Source organism: Tenrec ecaudatus, chromosome 16, assembly GCF_050624435.1.
Source record: "Tenrec ecaudatus isolate mTenEca1 chromosome 16, mTenEca1.hap1, whole genome shotgun sequence".
Classification (NCBI taxonomy): domain Eukaryota; kingdom Metazoa; phylum Chordata; class Mammalia; order Afrosoricida; family Tenrecidae; genus Tenrec; species Tenrec ecaudatus.
Window position 1 is genome coordinate 23,213,547 of NC_134545.1, and position 18,096 is coordinate 23,231,642.

Below are 18,096 nucleotides of genomic sequence, written 5' to 3' on the forward strand. Positions count from 1 at the left end.
TAGCTACCAACACAGTTGATTTCTTTACTATTTATTTCGAAATAAATAGAAGTTTGAAATTTTTCAAAATAAATCATTAGGAAAAGTTGCAAAAATAGTGCAAAGAAGTCTCATCCATCATGCAGATTTCTTACATGGTAACATTTTACTATATTTGCTTCTGATTTTGTTTTGTTTCTGAACAACTTGAGAATATAGTCAGACAGAGTTGCCTCTTTTTCTGTGCCTTAAGGTTTAAAAAAAACAATTATTTCATTGCTAAGTGAAAGATTCTGACATAGCACAAACCTAAAGATTACTATACAGTAGATATTTGCATGCCTTAATAATTGGATGTATATTTCCTAACCAACATGTTACATGATCATAATATATAAATCACTGATATTCTTTATAGCAAAAGAAAAAAAATTGTTCCGTAATAAAATCAGGATCACTTGTGGCATTCAGTTGTCTTCTTTATTCCATAAGTTAATATTTCAGTTCACGACTTGAAGCATTGAAGATGTATTAGAGCATATTTTATAGAACATCTATCAGTTTGGCTTTGCCTAGTGTTTTTTCTTGATTAAATTCCGAGTATGCACTTTGGGGGCAGGCGTAGCAAAGAAGTGATGCCGCTACTTTGGATGCATTCTGTTAGGAGGCTCGGGGTGTCAGAGTGCCTCATTCCAGGGAAGGTGAAGTGAGCTCACAAGTTAAGGAAGAATCTGCCAAGTTTTGCGTGTTGCTAAGTGTCTTTTTTCCATTTTGTGATTAATGAGTGTCTTGTAGGGAAATACTTGGAAACCATGTCAGTGTTTGTTTTTCTTTTTATTTGAATCATTTTATTGGGGCTCATACAACTCATCACAATCCATCCATCCATCCATTGTGTCAAGCACACTTGTACTTTTGTTGCCATCTTCATTTCAAAACATTTTTTCTTTTTTTACTTTTAATACTTTTATTAGGGGCGTTTACATCATCGCAATCCATACATTCCTCCAATGTGTCAAGCACATTTGCCACCATCATTTTCAAAGCATTCTCTTCCCACTTGAGCCCTTTATACCAGCTCCTCATTTTTTCCTCCTCCTTCCTTCCTCCCTCCCCCAGCCACCCTCCCTTACGAACACTTGATAAATTTTAGATTAGTTTTCCTATATCTTATATCGTCCTCCGTGGCCCCTCACACATATTTCCATTATTTGTCCCCTTGGGATAGGGTTCTAGGTCGATCCAAAACATTTGCTTTCTACTTGAGCCCTCGGTATCAGTTTCTCATTTTTCCTCTCCCTCCCTCATGAACCTTTGATAATTTATAAATTTTTTTTTTCATGTCTTACACTAACCGATGTCTCCCTTCACCCACTTTTCTGTTGTCCATCCCCTTGATAGGTGGTTATAGGTAGATCATTGTGATAGGTTCCCCCTTTCTCCCCATGTTTTCTCCTTACCCTCCTAGTGTAGCTACTCTCAATTTTGGTCTGGATTCCCTGTGTCTCCAGCTTTTATCTGTACTTGTGTACTTGCTCTGGTCTAGCTGGATTTGTAAGGTAGTGTTGGGTTCATGATAGTAGCGGGGGATGAAACATTAAAGAACTAGAGGAAAGTTGTATGTTTTGTTGTTGCTACACTGCACCCTGACTGGCTCGTCTCCTCCCCACAATCCTTCTGTAAGGGGATGTCCAGTTGCCTACAGATGGGTTTTGGGTCTCCACTCTACACTCCCCCTCATTCACTATGATAAGATTGTTTTTGTTCTTAGTCTTTGATCCCTTCCACACTTCGTGATCACATAGGCTGGTGTACTTCTTCTATATGGGCTTTGTTGCTTCTCAGCTAGATGGCCGTCTGTTTATCGTTAAGTCTTTAAGACCCCAGATGCTGTATCATTTGATAGCTGGGCACTATCCGCTTTCTTCACCACATTTGCTTATGCACCTATTTGTCTTCAGCAATCGTGTTGGGAAGGTGAGCATCATGGAATGCCAGTTTAATAGAACAAAGTGTTCTTGCGTTGAGGGAGTACTTGAGTGGAGGCCCAATGTCCTTCTGCTACCTTAATACTAAACCTATAAATATATGTACATAGATCTATTTCCCAATTGTCATATATAAATATTTATATCTGTACATGCCTTTATTTAGACCTCTGTAAATGCCCTTTGCCTCCTAGTTCTTTCCTCTATTTCCTTTTATTTTCCTCTTGCCCCACTATTGTGTTCAGCCTTCATTTGGGTTTCAGTAACTCCTTTAAGTTACATTGCCCTGAACATGCCCTAACAGGCCTCCTACACCCTCCATTTGATTCTAGATCACTTGTTGTTCCCTTGTCCCTGGGTTTGTTAACTGCACCCCTGCTGCTTCCCCCTGCAGTATTTGTTTTTCATTCAGACTGTAGGCATTAGTTGTAACATTCATTCTTGCTTGATACTTAGAGGTTTCCAATCGGTTAGATCTCATTCCATTATTTCTTTTATGGTAAGAAAGAGCTTTCTCTTCTCATTTACGAATGAGATCACTCTGGCATTAGGCTACATTTTGTACTTTATTGCGAAACCTGATAGTGTTACCATTAAGTTGCTAGAACATTGTTTAAGTTCATGCTCTGGGAAAGTATCCTATGTCAATGTTTGAATAAAAAGTGAAAGAATAGCTCCTCTGTATGTAACTTTTCATTCTAGTCTTCCTCTCTCAGTTCCATTGGTGGTCTTTGTTGAGTGTGTATATCTGTACTCATCATTGCTTCTATCTTCTGTCCTCAACCCCTTCCTACATTCTGTTTTCATTACGGACTTTTCTTTGTTTTAAAACAAGCATATAAAAGTAAAGAAAAGGCATATAAAAATTACGGGCCAAGGGATGATTTCTGTACGTAAGTTTGTGCTATGATAGAACCTTGTACTTCTTACCAATTGAAATCAGTGTTGTTGATTTTGAACAGGGGCATAGGAAAGGTGGTGGCTCAGAAGAAAAGTTGAGAAAGGAAAGCAGCTGTCTTGCGTCTGTCAGACGCTCCCAGCTTGTAAACCTGGTAGAACGTTTACCTTATGGATCCCCAAGCATTTGTTACACAACACGTCCATTCTGTCACTGTTTTTTCCCATTTTTGACTTTCCTCTGGAGGAGGAAACTGGTTGTGATTGGTGACGGTTTCTTCTCCCCAGACTGATAAAAAGAGTAGAAGTAGGTTGGGGAGCAGAAGCAGTCCTTTTAAGAAGGTTGAAGAAAAAAAAATGATTATGTGATAAATTCATTTTTCTAGAACAGTTTGTTATTCCAAATGGGATTCTGACTCATAGTTATCCTTTAGGACAAGGTGGAACTACCCCCTGTGCGTTTCTGAAGCTCACTCTTTACAGAAGTAGAAAGCGTCCTCTTTCTCTCTAGCAGGGACGAGTTACACCAATTTCGTGGTGTGTTTTTTCCCTGTCAGATAAGTTAAAATGACACTGCAGCGATTGTTTCATGATCCAGAAAGTGGTTATATGGTCTTGTGTGCGTCTGTTGGTTGATATTTAAAACCTCTATTGTCCAGAACTTGTACAACTTGCCTTCTCAAGTTCAAATTCTAGAGAAATAGATATTTTTATTGGTTATACTGACTTAGATGTGAGCTATTTTTCAGTCCTTAATATGTGTGATTGCTAGTAAGTCCCTGGAGTCAACGAGAGACCCTGAAGTCAACAGAGAATCTCCGAGACTAAGGAACAGGAGTTCAAGTTCCTGTGAATCCTGCTGACTCTTGGGTTTTCTTACTGTAGGAAGAACTCTTGGTGCAGTCAAGAAAAGGTGTATGCACGGACATCCCTGAAGACTTTCTAAGGAGCAAAGGTATTTATATCTTTCAAATATTTTCCTTTTCCCACTTATTACACACTATTTTGGTTCTTATTTTTACAAGGTAGCCTTAATAAATATTGCTATTGTCCATGGATATGCTTATATAATGATAGAACACGACCTTATTTTTTATAGTACTTTATCTCCAGTTACTTTTTCTTTAATGAGCTTCTGTTGACAGTGTAAAGAGCCCCCATGAAGTAGTGGGTTATGAATTAAGCTGCTAAACACAAGGTCAGTAGTTTGAAACCACCAGCTGCTCCAAAGAAGAAAAATGAGGCTTTCTGCTCTTGTAAAAACTTACAGTCTCAGAAACCTACAGGGGAAGTTCTAATCTCACCAAGAGGTCTGCTGTAAGTTGGAATTGACTCAAGGGTAGTTTTTGTTTGTTTATTTGTTTTATGACAGAGTGTTAGACATTCACTGTGGATGTAAGACCTTTGATCTTATATAAAATGAAACTGCTGGTTTGAAAGAGTTAATATGCAGAACGCACCCCATATAGTTTAACCCCACCATGGACACAATTGCATTCTTGGTTTTTGAGGTAGTGGTTAGATGTCAGTGAGTTCGTTAAACCTCACGGCAATCCCCTGTGCATTAGGACAAACACCGCCTGGTCCTTCTCCAGAAACTGGTCACTCCAGATACACGAGCTAAAGTTTTGAAAGAGTATTCTCTGTCTTTCCCTTAAGATTTGTTTTTTCTTCTGGTAGTTCACGGTTCTTTCAGTATTCTTTGCTAACATCGTATTTCAAATGCATCAGTTCTGTGATCTTTCTTATTCATTGTCTGGTGTTCACATGCCTATGAGGTGGCTGAAAATTACATCCTAGTCTTGTTGTATTTTAAGACAGTGATGAAAGAAAACATTTTACTCAGGTCACCTTAAGCATTTTCAGCGTAGTTCACTCTTGTTACCTTATTTTGCTCCCTTGAATAACAGTTGGTTATTGGCATCTGCGAAACTATCTTCAGTTTGATTGATTGTTGAAGAAACTGAGGCCTAAAAAGAATGAGAGTGGCTGAGCCAGGGCGCCCCGCTCTCTCCTATAGTCTAGCTGTCTAGACAGGATTTTATCATTATTCTCTTCCTAAGAGTAATTTTAGATATTTTCAGAGAGGACTGTGTCTGTTATAGAATTAGCATCAATAATATAGAATAATCAGTTTCTAAAGAGTGGGGAGATGGAACAAATATGTTAAATTATGTGAGTATTTTTATACTTTGATGGAATATCATATTTGCATCTTGGCCTCATGGCAGCCTAAATAGAAAATATAGCACAAATCGTGCTTATGAGAAAAGATGCTTGCCCCAGTTTGCCACACTGCTTTCTGGGGCTGGAGTTGTTCTTTGCCTCAGAGGCTTGACCATCGAATACAGATTAAAGGACCTTGCTCTGAAGATCAGAGATGTAGTTTTATATCTAAGTCTCACCCAGTACTTGGGGATTCTAATAAGGGTGCTGTGTAGACGTCCTCCCCTCACCTCACCAAGTTCTTTTTAGCAGAACTCTAATACATTATACTAAAAATGGTGCCGCGTCACTGTCAAATCTTCTCTTAGTGTTGGGAAGGAGAGAGGAACCCAGGTAAACATCACCCCAAAGCTGATTTCTTTGAAGTGGAGGTCAGACAGCTCCTCCTGCATCACCCACAGCACTCTCTACTTCTCTCAGGGATTTGATAATTCTGTGTTTTTTTTTTCTCTCTTCTGTGTTTTATTTTTTAAAACTCATTTTTTTACTCACTTTATTAGTGGCTTGTACAGCTCATCACAATCCATATATATGTATGTGTGTATATATATATATATATATATATCTATATATCTATATATCCATTGTGTCAAGCACATTTGTACATTTGTTGCCATCATCATTCTCAAAACATTTGCTCTCCACTTGAGCCCTTGGGATCAGCTCCTCATTTTTTTTTCTTCTATTTTGTTATACTTGTTTGGGATTTCTTTTTCTTTGTTTTCCTGTATGCAAAATCCAGGCTAGGTTAATCTATAAGACAGTAACTGGATTAATAGTCTTTTAGGGATAACCCCAGGAGGTTAAGAGGAAAACAGGGAGCTAATAATAATGAGCACAAGGATTTAGAAAGTATTCTAAAATTGATTGTGATGGTGGTTTCATAGCTCTTTTTAATATATTTAAGCCATTGAATTACAAGATAGGTGAATTATATATTAAAAATTTAAAAAGAAAATGGCATGAAAAGATGAAAAATCAACTTAGTTCATATTCTAGCAGGTTACACAGAAGAAGCCTAAGCATTTGGGGGAGATTTAGACATTTGAGAGAGTTTTTTTTCCCCCCACACTCATGAAAAATTTATATAGAGTAAAATTTTCCCTTTTTTGTGTCTATACAGTGCTGAGAGTTTTGGCAATGGCTCCTTTTATATTCAGCTTCTATTTTATTTATTTTTAAGTTGCTAAATTTAGGATAAAGTTTAGCAATTGTTGGTCTCTTTCTGTCTTTATCATTTTATCTTTTCCAGAATTTCATATAAATGGAATTCATTATGTGAATTTAAATTTCATATAAATACAGAAGAAACCTTTGAGTCTACATTCCTTTACTTAGCAAAGTGGATTTGCAATTCATCCATGTTGTATCAGTATTTCCATCCTTTTTATTGCTGAATTCTATTTCATTGTCAGGATATACCAGTTTATGTCTTTGTTCCATTTGATGGAAGTTGGGATTGTTTCCAATTTTACTAATTACAAATACAGTTGCTTATAAACAGTTGTGTACCATTTTTCATATGGATATGATTGTCATTTCACCCGGGGCATTAACTGTGTATATTTGGGGTTTATCATCAAAAACAATGCTGTATGTGATAGGACAGTATCTATTATGCCTACAGTGAAGATCAGTTAACACAGCTATTCAAATTTATACACTAACCACTGAAGCTACTGCTGAAGAAATTTTAAAATGATGCCAACTTCTGTTACCATCAAGATTCACTGATAATTACCGCTATTTGGAAAGTGAAAGTTGAAAATAAAGAGGAAGGATCAATAGTTTGAAATTTTGGCTTTGGTGATAAAAATTGACTTTCTGTTATTCAACAAATTAAAGAGATATTTATTAAATATTAAAGAGATATTTGCAGCTGATTTGCCCAATCCAACACATTGTTTGAATTTTTGACTGCTACTTCTATGAGCATTGATTGTTGGTCTAGGTAAAGTGGAGTTCTTTTTCTTTTTTGATCATTTTATTGGGGGCTCGTGCAGCTCTTATCATAATTCCATACATACATCCATTGGGTCAAGCACATTTGTACATATGTTCTCCTCATCATTTTCAAAACATTTTCTTTCTACTTGAGCCCTTGGTATCAGCTGGTCATATTTTTTCCCTCCTCCTCCTCATGAAACCTTGATAAATTTATAAACTATTATTGTTTTTTCATGTCTTACACTGACCAATGTCTCCCTTCACCCACTTTTTCTGTTGTCCATCCTCCTGGGAGGGGGTTATATGTAGATCATATTGGGAGGATGGTGAGTGACTAGCCAGTGTTTCAGTCTATTGTATATGGAGCACCGATCAGCTGGAGCTGACTCCACAGCACCCACAATAACAACATACCTGTAAATATGACCCTGTTTGGAAATAGGACCTTTCTTTATGTTAATAAAATCATAGTAGTTTAAGGAGGCTAAAACCCAATCTCTTCTGAGTTAATAGACCAGAAGAGAACCTGTCTACAGCAGAAATACCATGATCCCACTTCTCCCCCCACCTTCCCCTTCCCCTCCTTGTATTGCTACTCTCATTATTGGTCTTGAGGGGTTTATCTGTCCTGGATTCCCTGTGTTTCTAGCTCTTATCTGTACCCGTGTACTTAACTCTGGTCTAGCCAGATTTGTAAGGTGGAATTGGGCTCATGATAGTGGTGGTGGTAGGGAGAAGCATTAAAGAACTAGAAGAAAGTTGTATGTTTCATTGGTGCTATACTGCACCCTGACTAGCTGGTCTCTTCCTTGTGACCTTCTGTAAGGGAATGACCAATTGTCTACAGATGGGCTTTGTGTGTCCACTGTACACTCCCCCCTCAGTCACATTGGTATGATTTTTTTGTTCTGGGTCTTTGATGCCTGATACCTGATCCCATCAATACTTCATGATTGCACAGGCTGCTGTGCTTCTTCATGTGGGCTTTGTTGTTTCTCAGCTAGATGGCCACTTGTTTGTTTATCTTCAAGTCTTTAAAGACCCCAGATGCTATATCTTTTAATAGCCGGGTACCATCAGCTTTCTTTACTACATTTGTTTACACACCCATTATGTCTTCAGTGATTGTCCATGACACAATCTTTATGGGAGCAGACAGCCTCCTCTTTCTCCTTCAGAATAGCTTGGGAGGTTGAATTGCTGACTTTATTGTGGTTAGCAACCCAGTATTTAACTCCCTGGGTTACCAGGGCTCCTTAATCAATCTCTTTTGAGATATAAAATACCAAATTAAGGAAGCAAGCACAAAACAGATGGGAAAATGCACACCACGTGATTACCAAGGAACCTAAGAATGAAAGCGGAAAAGAAACAAGGACTTTGCTGAGAAGAGAGACTTTTCCTAAAACCAGTGCGTTTTACACTGGTGGAATATAAATTTTTGTTCATTAAAATCTTTCACTCATGGTATTTCTGCTGTAGACAGGTTCTCTTCTGGTCTATTAACTCAGAAGAGATTGGGTTTTAGCCTCCTTAAACTACTATGATTTTATTAACCTAAAGAAAGGTCCTATTTCCAAACAGGGTCATATTTACAGGTATGTTGTTATTGTGGGTGCTGTGGAGTCAGCTCCAGCTGATCGGTGCTCCATATACAATAGACTGAAACACTGGCTAGTCACTCACCATCCTCCCGATTCTTGCTATGTTGAACCCATGTTGTAGACACTCTGTCAAAGCATAGCATTGAGGATCATCCTCTTTTTCACTGCCCCTGCATTGTACCAAACATGATGCCCTTCTCCATGGACTGGTTGTTCCTGATAATGTGTCCAAGGTACTTGAGATGAAATCTCAACATCCTTACTTCTAAGGAGCATTCAGGCTGTACTTCCTCCAAGACAGACTTGTTTGTTCTTCTGGCAGTCCAAGGTAATCCACTAATCTTCACAAACAACGTAATTCAAAAGCATCGATTCTTCTCTGGTCTTTCACATGTACATGAGGTACTAGAGTTCCAAAATATATTTTATGGCGGTACAGTTCAATCCATAGCACATTGTTTGTCATCTTTTCAGTCTTCTTCCAACTCAGCAAAATGTCTTTGAGCTTCTTTAGTGTTATTTAATTTATTTTTTTACGCATTTTATTGGGGGCTCGTACAACTCTTATCACAATCCATCCATTGTGTCAAGCACATTTGTACATTTGTTGCCATCATCATTTTCAAAATATTTTCTTTCTACTTGAGCCCTTGGTATCAGTTTCTCATTTTTCCCCTCCCTCCAGTACCCTCCCTCATGCCCCCTTGATAATAAATTATTATTGTCATATCTGACACTGACTGGTATCTCCATTCACCCACTTTTCTGTTATCGATCCCCCAGGGAGGGAGTTATATGTAGATCATTGTGATCAATTCCCCTCTTCTTCCCCCACCTTCCCCTTACCCTCCTGGTATCGCTACTCTCTTTATTGGTCCTGATGGATATAATTATTTTTAATGATACATAGCATTCCATTGTATGTGTATACACGAAAGTTTATCCATTCTCCTACCAATGGGCATTTTAGGTTGTGTCTGTTTTGTCACGGTTATGAATAGGATTTTCATGAGCATAACTGTGTATCTGTTCATGCGATATTCCTTTTTCTTTAGCGTGTGTATGAAGTGGCCAATCGCTGGATTGTATGGTATTTCTATACCCAGTTGTTTGAGGACGTGCCATTACCACTCTCCGTAGTAGTTGCACTGTTTGACAGTCCCATCAGCAATGTACAAGAGTTCCAATCCCTCTGTATACCCTCCAACGTTTAATCTGTTGTTGTTTTTAACTTTGCCATCAATTCTCAAGTGAGATGGTGTCTCGTCATTTTGATTTGCAGCTCTCAGATAGCTAGTGATCAAAGTATTTATTCATGTTTGTTCACTAGCTGGTAAACTGCCTGTTCATGTCCTCTTCCCAGATTTTAGTTATTTGTCCTTTGCTTATTGAGTTATTGATGGTTTTTTTTCCTGTTGGATTTTTTTGGGGGGGGGCTGAATTTTTCCTTTTTTAAAGAAGCCGTTGCTTTGGCACTTCAACCACATGTCATACAATTCACTAATTCAGTCATATCAAGAAGAGTTGTATATATTTTCTGTAGATTTTAAAGATTAGTCTCTGATATTGTCTCAAGAAAGACTTGTTTGCTCTTCTGGCAGTCAGGACTGTCAATAATCTTAGCACACCATCATTCAAATGCAGGGATTCTTCTTCATTCTTCTGTAATCATTGTCTAATTTTCACATGCAGATGAGGTGATTGAAAATACTGTGGCTTAAGTTGGGTGCACCATAGCTCTGAAAATGAAATTTTTTCCCTTCACCTTAAAAAGAGGTCTTGTCATTGGGCCGCCACTCAAGTACTTTCTCAATGCAAGAATACTTTCTTCTATTAAATTGCCATTCTATGATGCTCACCTTCCTGACACAACCTCTGAAGACAAAGCGGATGAATAAGCAAATGTGGTGAAGAAAGCTGATGGTGCCCGGCTATCAAAAGAGATAGTGTCTGGGGTCTTAAAGGCTTGAAGGTAAAAAAGTGGCCATCTAGCTCAGAAGCAACAAAGTCCACAGGGAAGAAGCACACCAGCTCTGTGATCACAAGGTGCCAAAGGGATCAGTTATCAGGCATCATCAGAACAAAAAAATCTTATCATAGTGAATAAGGGGAGGAGTGCGTAGTGGTGACCCAAAGCCTATTTGTAGGTCACTGGACTTCCCCTTACAGAAGGGTTCTCGGGGAGGAGATGAGCCAGTCAGGGTGCGATGTAGCAACAATGAAACATACAGCTTTCCTCTAGTTCCTAAATGCTTCCTCCTCTCCCACTATCATGATCCGAATTCTACCTTGCAAATCTGGCTAGACCAGAGGATGTACACTGGTGCAGATAGGAACTGGAAACACAGGGACTCCAGGGTGGATGATCCCTTTTGGACCAGTGGTGTAAGTGGCGATACTGGGGGATAAAGGGAGGGTGGGTTGGAATGGGGGAACCGATTACAAGGATCTATATGTTACCTCCTCCGTGGAGGACAGACAACAGAGAAGAGGGTGAAGGGAGACGTCGGACAGAGCAAGATGTGACAAAATAAAAATTTATAACTTATTAAGGGTTCATGGGGGAGTGGGAAAGGAGTGGAAAAATGAGGAGCTTAGGTGGAGAGCAGATGTTTTGAGAGTGATGAGGGCAATGAATGTACAAATGTGCTTTATACTATTGATGTATGTATGGATTGTGCTAAGAGTTGCATGAGCCCCTAATAAAATGATTAAACAAACAAAAGAGGTCTTGTACAGTAGATTTGCCTAATGTAATACATGATTTGATTCTTTTTTTAAAAATAATTTTATTGGGGGCGCATATAACTTAATCACAATCTATACATCAATTGAATCAGGCATGTTTGTACATATGTTGTCCCCATTCTCTTCTAGGCATTTACTTTCTTTTGAGCCCTTGGTACCAGCTCTTTTTTTTTTCTTTCTACCCCCTCACCCCTCCATCCTCATACCTCCCCCCGAAAGATTGTACATTGTTGTTATTTTCATCTTTCACACCAACCACTGCCTCCCTTCCACCATGTTTTCTGTTGTTCTTCTCCCTGTAGAGGGCTGTTTGATTATGTGCCAGTCATTGAGATCAGTTCCCCCTTTCTCCCTTCCTCTCCCCCTCTTCCCCTTCCCCTTCCGGCATCACCATTCCCTCTCCTGGATTCTGTGTGTCGTGAGCTCCCATCCCTTTCTATACCTGTGTACATGTTCTGGTCTAGTCTGAACTGGGAAGCAGCTCTGGGGTCATGGTAGTGGGGGGTGAGGACACCTCAAGGAGCCAGAGGAGTATAGTGTGTTTCATCCATGCTTTACTGCACCTTCGTGACTCATCCTCTCCTATGGACCCTCAGTGGGCATATTATAATACACTATCCACAGATGGGCTTTGGTTCTCAGCTCCAGTCCCCCTCGTTCTCAACAATGTGTTTTTGTTATGTGTCTGCTATGATTTCATTCTTGACTGCTGTTTCTGTAAAATGAGGTTCTTGACAACTTTGATCTTTTCTCCCTTTATCAGCATGTTGTCTTCTGGTCCATTTGGAAGAATTTTCACTTTCTTTTAAAATTGAATTGAAGTCCATACTGAAACTGACATTTTCATTTTTATCAGCAAATATTTCAAGTCCTCCTAACTTTACTGGTTGTTTTTCTATCATTTGTTTTTATTTGTTTGTTTGTTTCCCCTCACACCCTATCATTTGGTTTTAAGACTTCAGAGGATATTTTTGGTTTAAGGTTTAAAGGTCATTTTGTGGAAATAGTTTATCCAGCCTCTATGGTTCCAGAAAGTTTGGCTTCTCTGGGAATTTGAAATTCTGTATTGCATGTTTTCCCTTTGGATCAGGATTCTGAACAATGAATGCCAGTAAAAAGAGTGATCAGTGTAACTATTTGATTTCAAGCTGTATGGGACCCCTTTTCTCCACTCATTGTTCTGCCACTTGTGAATTGCCTTTAACTGTCCTAAGACTTTTATTGAAGTAGAAAATTTGCAATCTGAGCAAAAGTCTTGCCATTCATAGAGTAAATCCACACTAAATAATGTGACGGATGAAGCATTTCACAGTTTCCTAAAGCAGATATAATGCAAAGCTACCACCAAGATGGTGCTGGGATAGAGTTGAATATACTTCATTATCGTGATGGTTGATAGAGCTTCCAGTGGAGTGGTATAAGAAAACCATTTACAGTCTTTGCATTGAGAGAGTTAGGAATAGGATAGAATTGTTGCTATGATATGGAAAATGGGCTAGATCCATGTGGCCAAATACTGTGGAGTATCAGGATACCGAGGCTTCCTTGTGTCAGTGTTTGGTGCATGTGCAAACTTGTGGGGTCCAATGTATATGTATTCATTTAATCATTGACGGCTCCCCATATTTTAAAGTACTGCATCCAGTGTCTCATTCAACTATTCTTAGGTTAAGTAAAATAGCAAATGCAAGCAGAGCAAGGAAGGTACCATATGGAAGTTCCATACCAGCTTGTCTTTTCCATTCATTATTTAGTTTAGTCCTCCAAATAGCACTGAGGGAAGTATACTTCCTCCTCTTTGACGCAGGGGGAAACAGACGCAGAGCTAAGTATGTTAGAGAGCCAGTATTTCAGCCTATTCACCTGACTTTAGAACCAATGCTATTGCTCTGAGTAAACCACTGCCATATTATTACCATATTTTACATTAAAACTATGCATGTCATATATATATATATATATATTTATTTATTTACTTTTTTCCATCACACCTTCCCAGAACTCTTTTCATAAGTGTGCTATGGCAATTTTTAAATATTTTGCTGTAATTCTTTGAAGTCTCCCCTCCAAAAAAAGCCCTGTCTAACACATGCTATTCATGTATAATTATGATAATAATATTTGTTAATATGAGCTAAATGTATTTATTCATCAGTTGTATAGATGTTGATTAAGTGCCTGTTATGTATGAGGCATTATTTGAACAAAAGACAGTAGAACAAACAAACCCTTTTGAAAAGAAATCATTTTATTGGGGGCTCATACAATGCTTATCACAATGCATACATCCATCCATTGTGTCAAGCACATATGTACATTTGTTGCCATCATCATTCTCAAAACATTTGCCTTCTACTTGAGCCCTTAATATTGACTGCTCATTTTCTCCCTCCCTCCCCACTCTGCCCTACCTCATGAACCCTTCATAATTCATAAATTATTATAATTTTGTTATGTTGCACTGTCCGACGTTTCCCCCTGCCCTCTTCTCTGCTGTCCATCCCCCCAGGGAGGAGGCTATGTGTAGATTCTTGTAGTCGGTTTCCCCTTTCTACCCCACATTCCCTCCACCCTCCAGGCATCGCCACTCTCACCACTGGTCCTGGAGGAGTCATCTGTCCTGGATTCCCGGTGTTTCCAGTTGCTATCTGTACCAATGTACATCCTCTGGTCTAGCCAGACTGAAACAAAACCTTTAGCCATGTGGCGTTAATGTTCCAGTGGGAATGAGATCACTAAATTGATTTATATTTCATTTTCGTTATATCCTTTGTTATTAGGTGCCCCAAGCAGACTCTGAGTCATATGATCCTAATACAACAGACAAGTCAGCCCCTTATGTTTGTTACTATGTGTGAGCCCAGTGTTGTAGCCACTGTGTTGATCCATTTTGTTTAGGTTTTTTTCAACTAACCCTTTATCAACCATGATGTCCTTTCCAGGGACCGATCTTTCCTGATAATATGTCCAACGCACATGAGATGAACTCTCTCCATCCTTACTTCAAAGGTACATTCTGACCGTATTTCTTCCTAGTGGAATTTGTTTGTTCTGGCAGCCTCTGGTACTCTCAGTATTCTTAACACCGTAATTCACATGCAACAGTTGTTCAGCAGTCTTCTTATTCGTGGCATATGAAGTGATTTAAAAAACTCTGGGCTGGGTCAGACGCACCTTCGTCCTGAATGTGACCTATTTGCTCCTCAGCACTTTAAGCAATCCTGTGTAGCACTTGTGCGTCGTTTGATTTCTTGACTGCTTCTGTGGATCCAAGTGAAATGAAACCTTTAACCACTTCAGTTTTTTCTCCATTTATCATGACGTTGTCTATTGGACCAGTTGTGAGAACCTTTATTTTCTCTGCAGTCTTTTTCATTTATCATAAGTTGTCTATTGGGACATTTGTGAGGATTATGGCTTTCTTTCTTTTTTTAAAATATCCTTTTATGGGGAGCTCTTACAGAGATCATAACATTCCATAGTTCAGTCACATCAAGCAGTATTGAACAATTGCTACCACAATCAGTTTAGACACATTTTCTTTCTTCTTGAACTCCTTGATATCAGCTCCCCTTTATTCCACCCATCCCCATAATACTTTTTTGTTTTTCCCATATTTTGCACCTCCAGTGTGTGCATTCACATACAGTTCTGTTCTTTCCCATCGGCTGGGATTATGCAGTCTCCAATGCGCTCAGCTCCCTATTTCCCCCATCCCCCCTTCTTTCCGCACCCTCTGGGAACCGTTATTCCTGTTACTGTTTCTGAAGGGTTATCTATCTTGGCTTTCATGTATCAAACAATCTTAAATATATAAATCAACATACGCAAATCTAACATGATTAATGAGGTAAAGCAAATAAAATCCCCAATAGTAAGGGGAGGAAATACTAAAGAACTGGAGGATAGTTAGGTGTTTCATCAGTGCTATCCGCACCCTGGATTTACATCCCTTCAGTGTGGCCCTTCTGAGAGGGACTGTCCAATTATCTTACTAGTGGTTTTGGGGTCTACACTACACTCACGCCCCTTCACATCGATTTGTTTGCTTGTTTTTGAACTTCTGATACCTTTTCCCATCGACACCTCATGACCTGGGTTGTCTTTATATTGAATTGCAATCCACCCTGAAGACTGCAGTCCTTGATTTTCATCAGAAAGTGATTAAAATCCTTGCTTTCAGCATGCGAGGTGTGTCATCTGCGCATCACAGATGGTTAATAGCCTCCTCCAATCCATATAGTCCAGCTTTCTGGATTATTTACTCAGCATGCCGATTAAATCATGGTTGATGAAACTTCTTTCTCTATTATTTTTTGCAAAGAAATCAGTGAGCACAATTAAAATTAAGTCATAATATACTTTGCAAATTATTTTTATTTTCATGACAACGTTGTTCAGGAACATCCACAAAAACAGTAACAATTTGCAATATGTTGAGCTTCCATTGTAATTGACTGAGCCAATGAAATAATTTTTTTTTGGATAAAACCATCGACTTTATTGTAAAGCCTATGAAATGACCTGAATCAAAGAAGTCCAGCTGTCTTCAGAGTGGACACATTTGAAACCAAGAGTGGCGGGCAGACAGAGGGCGATGGCTCACTTGATAAGATACAGACGTGGTTACTGTGTCAGCCATGTCCGTTATATACACAGACAGTACAGTATGGTCGTCACTGGTGGATAGAGAGCGTAGAGAAAAGAGTACTTAAAGTTTAAGAGAAAGGCCCATCAGAAGTACGATCAAAGGTCTTGTAGGAAAAGGAGCCACCAGATTTGTCACCCTCAGGAAACTTGTGGTTACAACTCCCTTTCTTTCTCAAGGTTCCTCACCTGTTCTTCCAGAACACCCAGTAAATAAATACCCATGTACAGCCCAAGCCCAATGCCACTGGCTCATAGGGACCGGATAGGGCGGAGTAGGGCTGCTTCACGGTGTCCATGCTCAGGTCTTGCTCAGGGCGTGCCTACGTTGAACGAACTGGCAATCTCCTTGTCACAAGCACAGAGCGAAGCTTAGGAACTTGCACACAGCAGCAGTCGTGCCTTGGAGCAAGGGTTTGCAAATTGGGCGCACACAGGAATCAACTGGGGAATTAAAAAAGAAAGTACTGATTCCTAGGGTCTGGCATTTCAATTCAATTCGATTTCGACCACCAAGATTCCTATTCAAGAGGCACGTCCTGCGGCCCAGGCATCGGACTTTTAAAAAGCGCCCCCAGGTGATTCCAATGGGCAGCACACTCAGTTTGAGGGCGTCCTTTAGGCTCCCCTGTTGCACTCCCGCTCCAGCTCTCCAAGTTGTGGGCGAGGCTCACCGAGCTCTGAAATAATTATTTTGAGGGCTTAAAAGTTTACAAGATCACGTGAAACTTTGTTTGTTTTTTTTTTAAAATTCATCCGCTCTTAAGATTCCATCATTCCTTAAGATATGAAAGTGATTCTATTGTGGGAAGCAATCGTCTCATAAAAATTTGTGCTTTCATAATGGATGAAGTATAAAGAAATTGGTACCAGTTATTTTTTGATAGCTTATCTGTTTAGTTCAGATATCCTGTTACATACTTATTAGTCATTGGTGAGTTGATTCCAACTTTTGGTGACCTCTGAAGTGCAGAGTAGAGCAGTTCCAGAAAAGGGAGAAAGAGTGGAAATGCTTTATTATTGCAGAGATGAACCTCTTTATACTGTATGTATGCCTAGAATTTTAGAGAAGCTGTACAGAAAAACCCCTTTATCAATTGCATTTTTATTTGGTTTAGTTGGTTTTTTGTTTTTATTTATGGTTTTATTTAGTGCAAATAAAACTCGCAAATGGGCCATCTATTCATTTTCTGTGACTCTGATGGCCAGTTGGGCTGCTCTTTCTACGATGGCTTTGCGATTCTTGGAGGAAACGTTGTGAACATTCTCTACACAGTAAGACTTGTTTCACATCAGCAGCATTTCCAGCTCCTTGACGTCGTGGACCATGAACTTGTAGAAGCCACTGGGCAGCATGTGCTTGGTTTTCTTGTTGCCCCGTAACCAATGTTGGGCATCAGGATCTGTTGTCGGTGCCTCTGAGCTTGGCACCAGTTGCACTTAATCTTGGCTTAGTGGTTGGATTGGTGCCAGATGAACTTCTTGATCCTCTTTTTGACAGTGTTAGGCTTTACTAGGGGTCTGAGGGCAGCCTTGATGCTGGTGGGAGATGGCTGCTTCCTCCATAGACAGCACCAGAGAAGAGAAGGGAGCCTTAGTTGGGTTTTATAATACTTTCTTACGGAGATTTTCAGACTTATTTAAAACTGAAAAAAGAATATGTGAAGCCCCTTTATACTTAATATTTAAGCTCAATGACAATTTTAGATTATGACCAGTATTATGATTATTGCAGGTAGCTAATTGGGTTCAAGACAATAATCAGATGTAACTGTAATTATTTTTCATCAAGTTACTTGTGACGTACATAAGTTCAAATAATAATCGTCATCTAATAATATAACCTGCTGTATTGCAATTCTACTCTATTTTAGCATGGAAGCGCCCTATGACTTGGAGTTAGGCACGGGTCTCCAAGTTGTATTTAATTGCCCAGCATTTATTTATGAATGGTAAGTAAGTAACATTTAGAGAATGGCGTTTGCTTACGATTACCTGTTTGCTTCCAGTGCTGTTTTTGGCCCTCTGTCATATTTTGCAGCAAAGAGCACAGCCAAGGA

General features: G+C 39.2%; 1 protein-coding gene across 5 annotated transcripts in view; it reads left to right on the top strand.

Moving 5' to 3' along the window:
- Positions 1–18,096, top strand: part of PRR14L (proline rich 14 like) — a 101,765-nt gene that overhangs the window by 26,135 nt on the left and 57,534 nt on the right. For 3 of the 5 annotated variants that reach the window (XM_075534652.1, XM_075534653.1, XM_075534656.1), the window contains one exon: positions 3,750–3,819. In XM_075534652.1, coding sequence (XP_075390767.1) covers positions 3,750–3,819 — 70 coding nt within the window. Of the gene's footprint in view, positions 1–3,749; positions 3,820–14,331; positions 14,399–17,910; positions 17,989–18,096 lie in introns of all 5 variants that reach the window. The other 2 variants (XM_075534654.1, XM_075534655.1) reach the window with 2 other exon arrangements.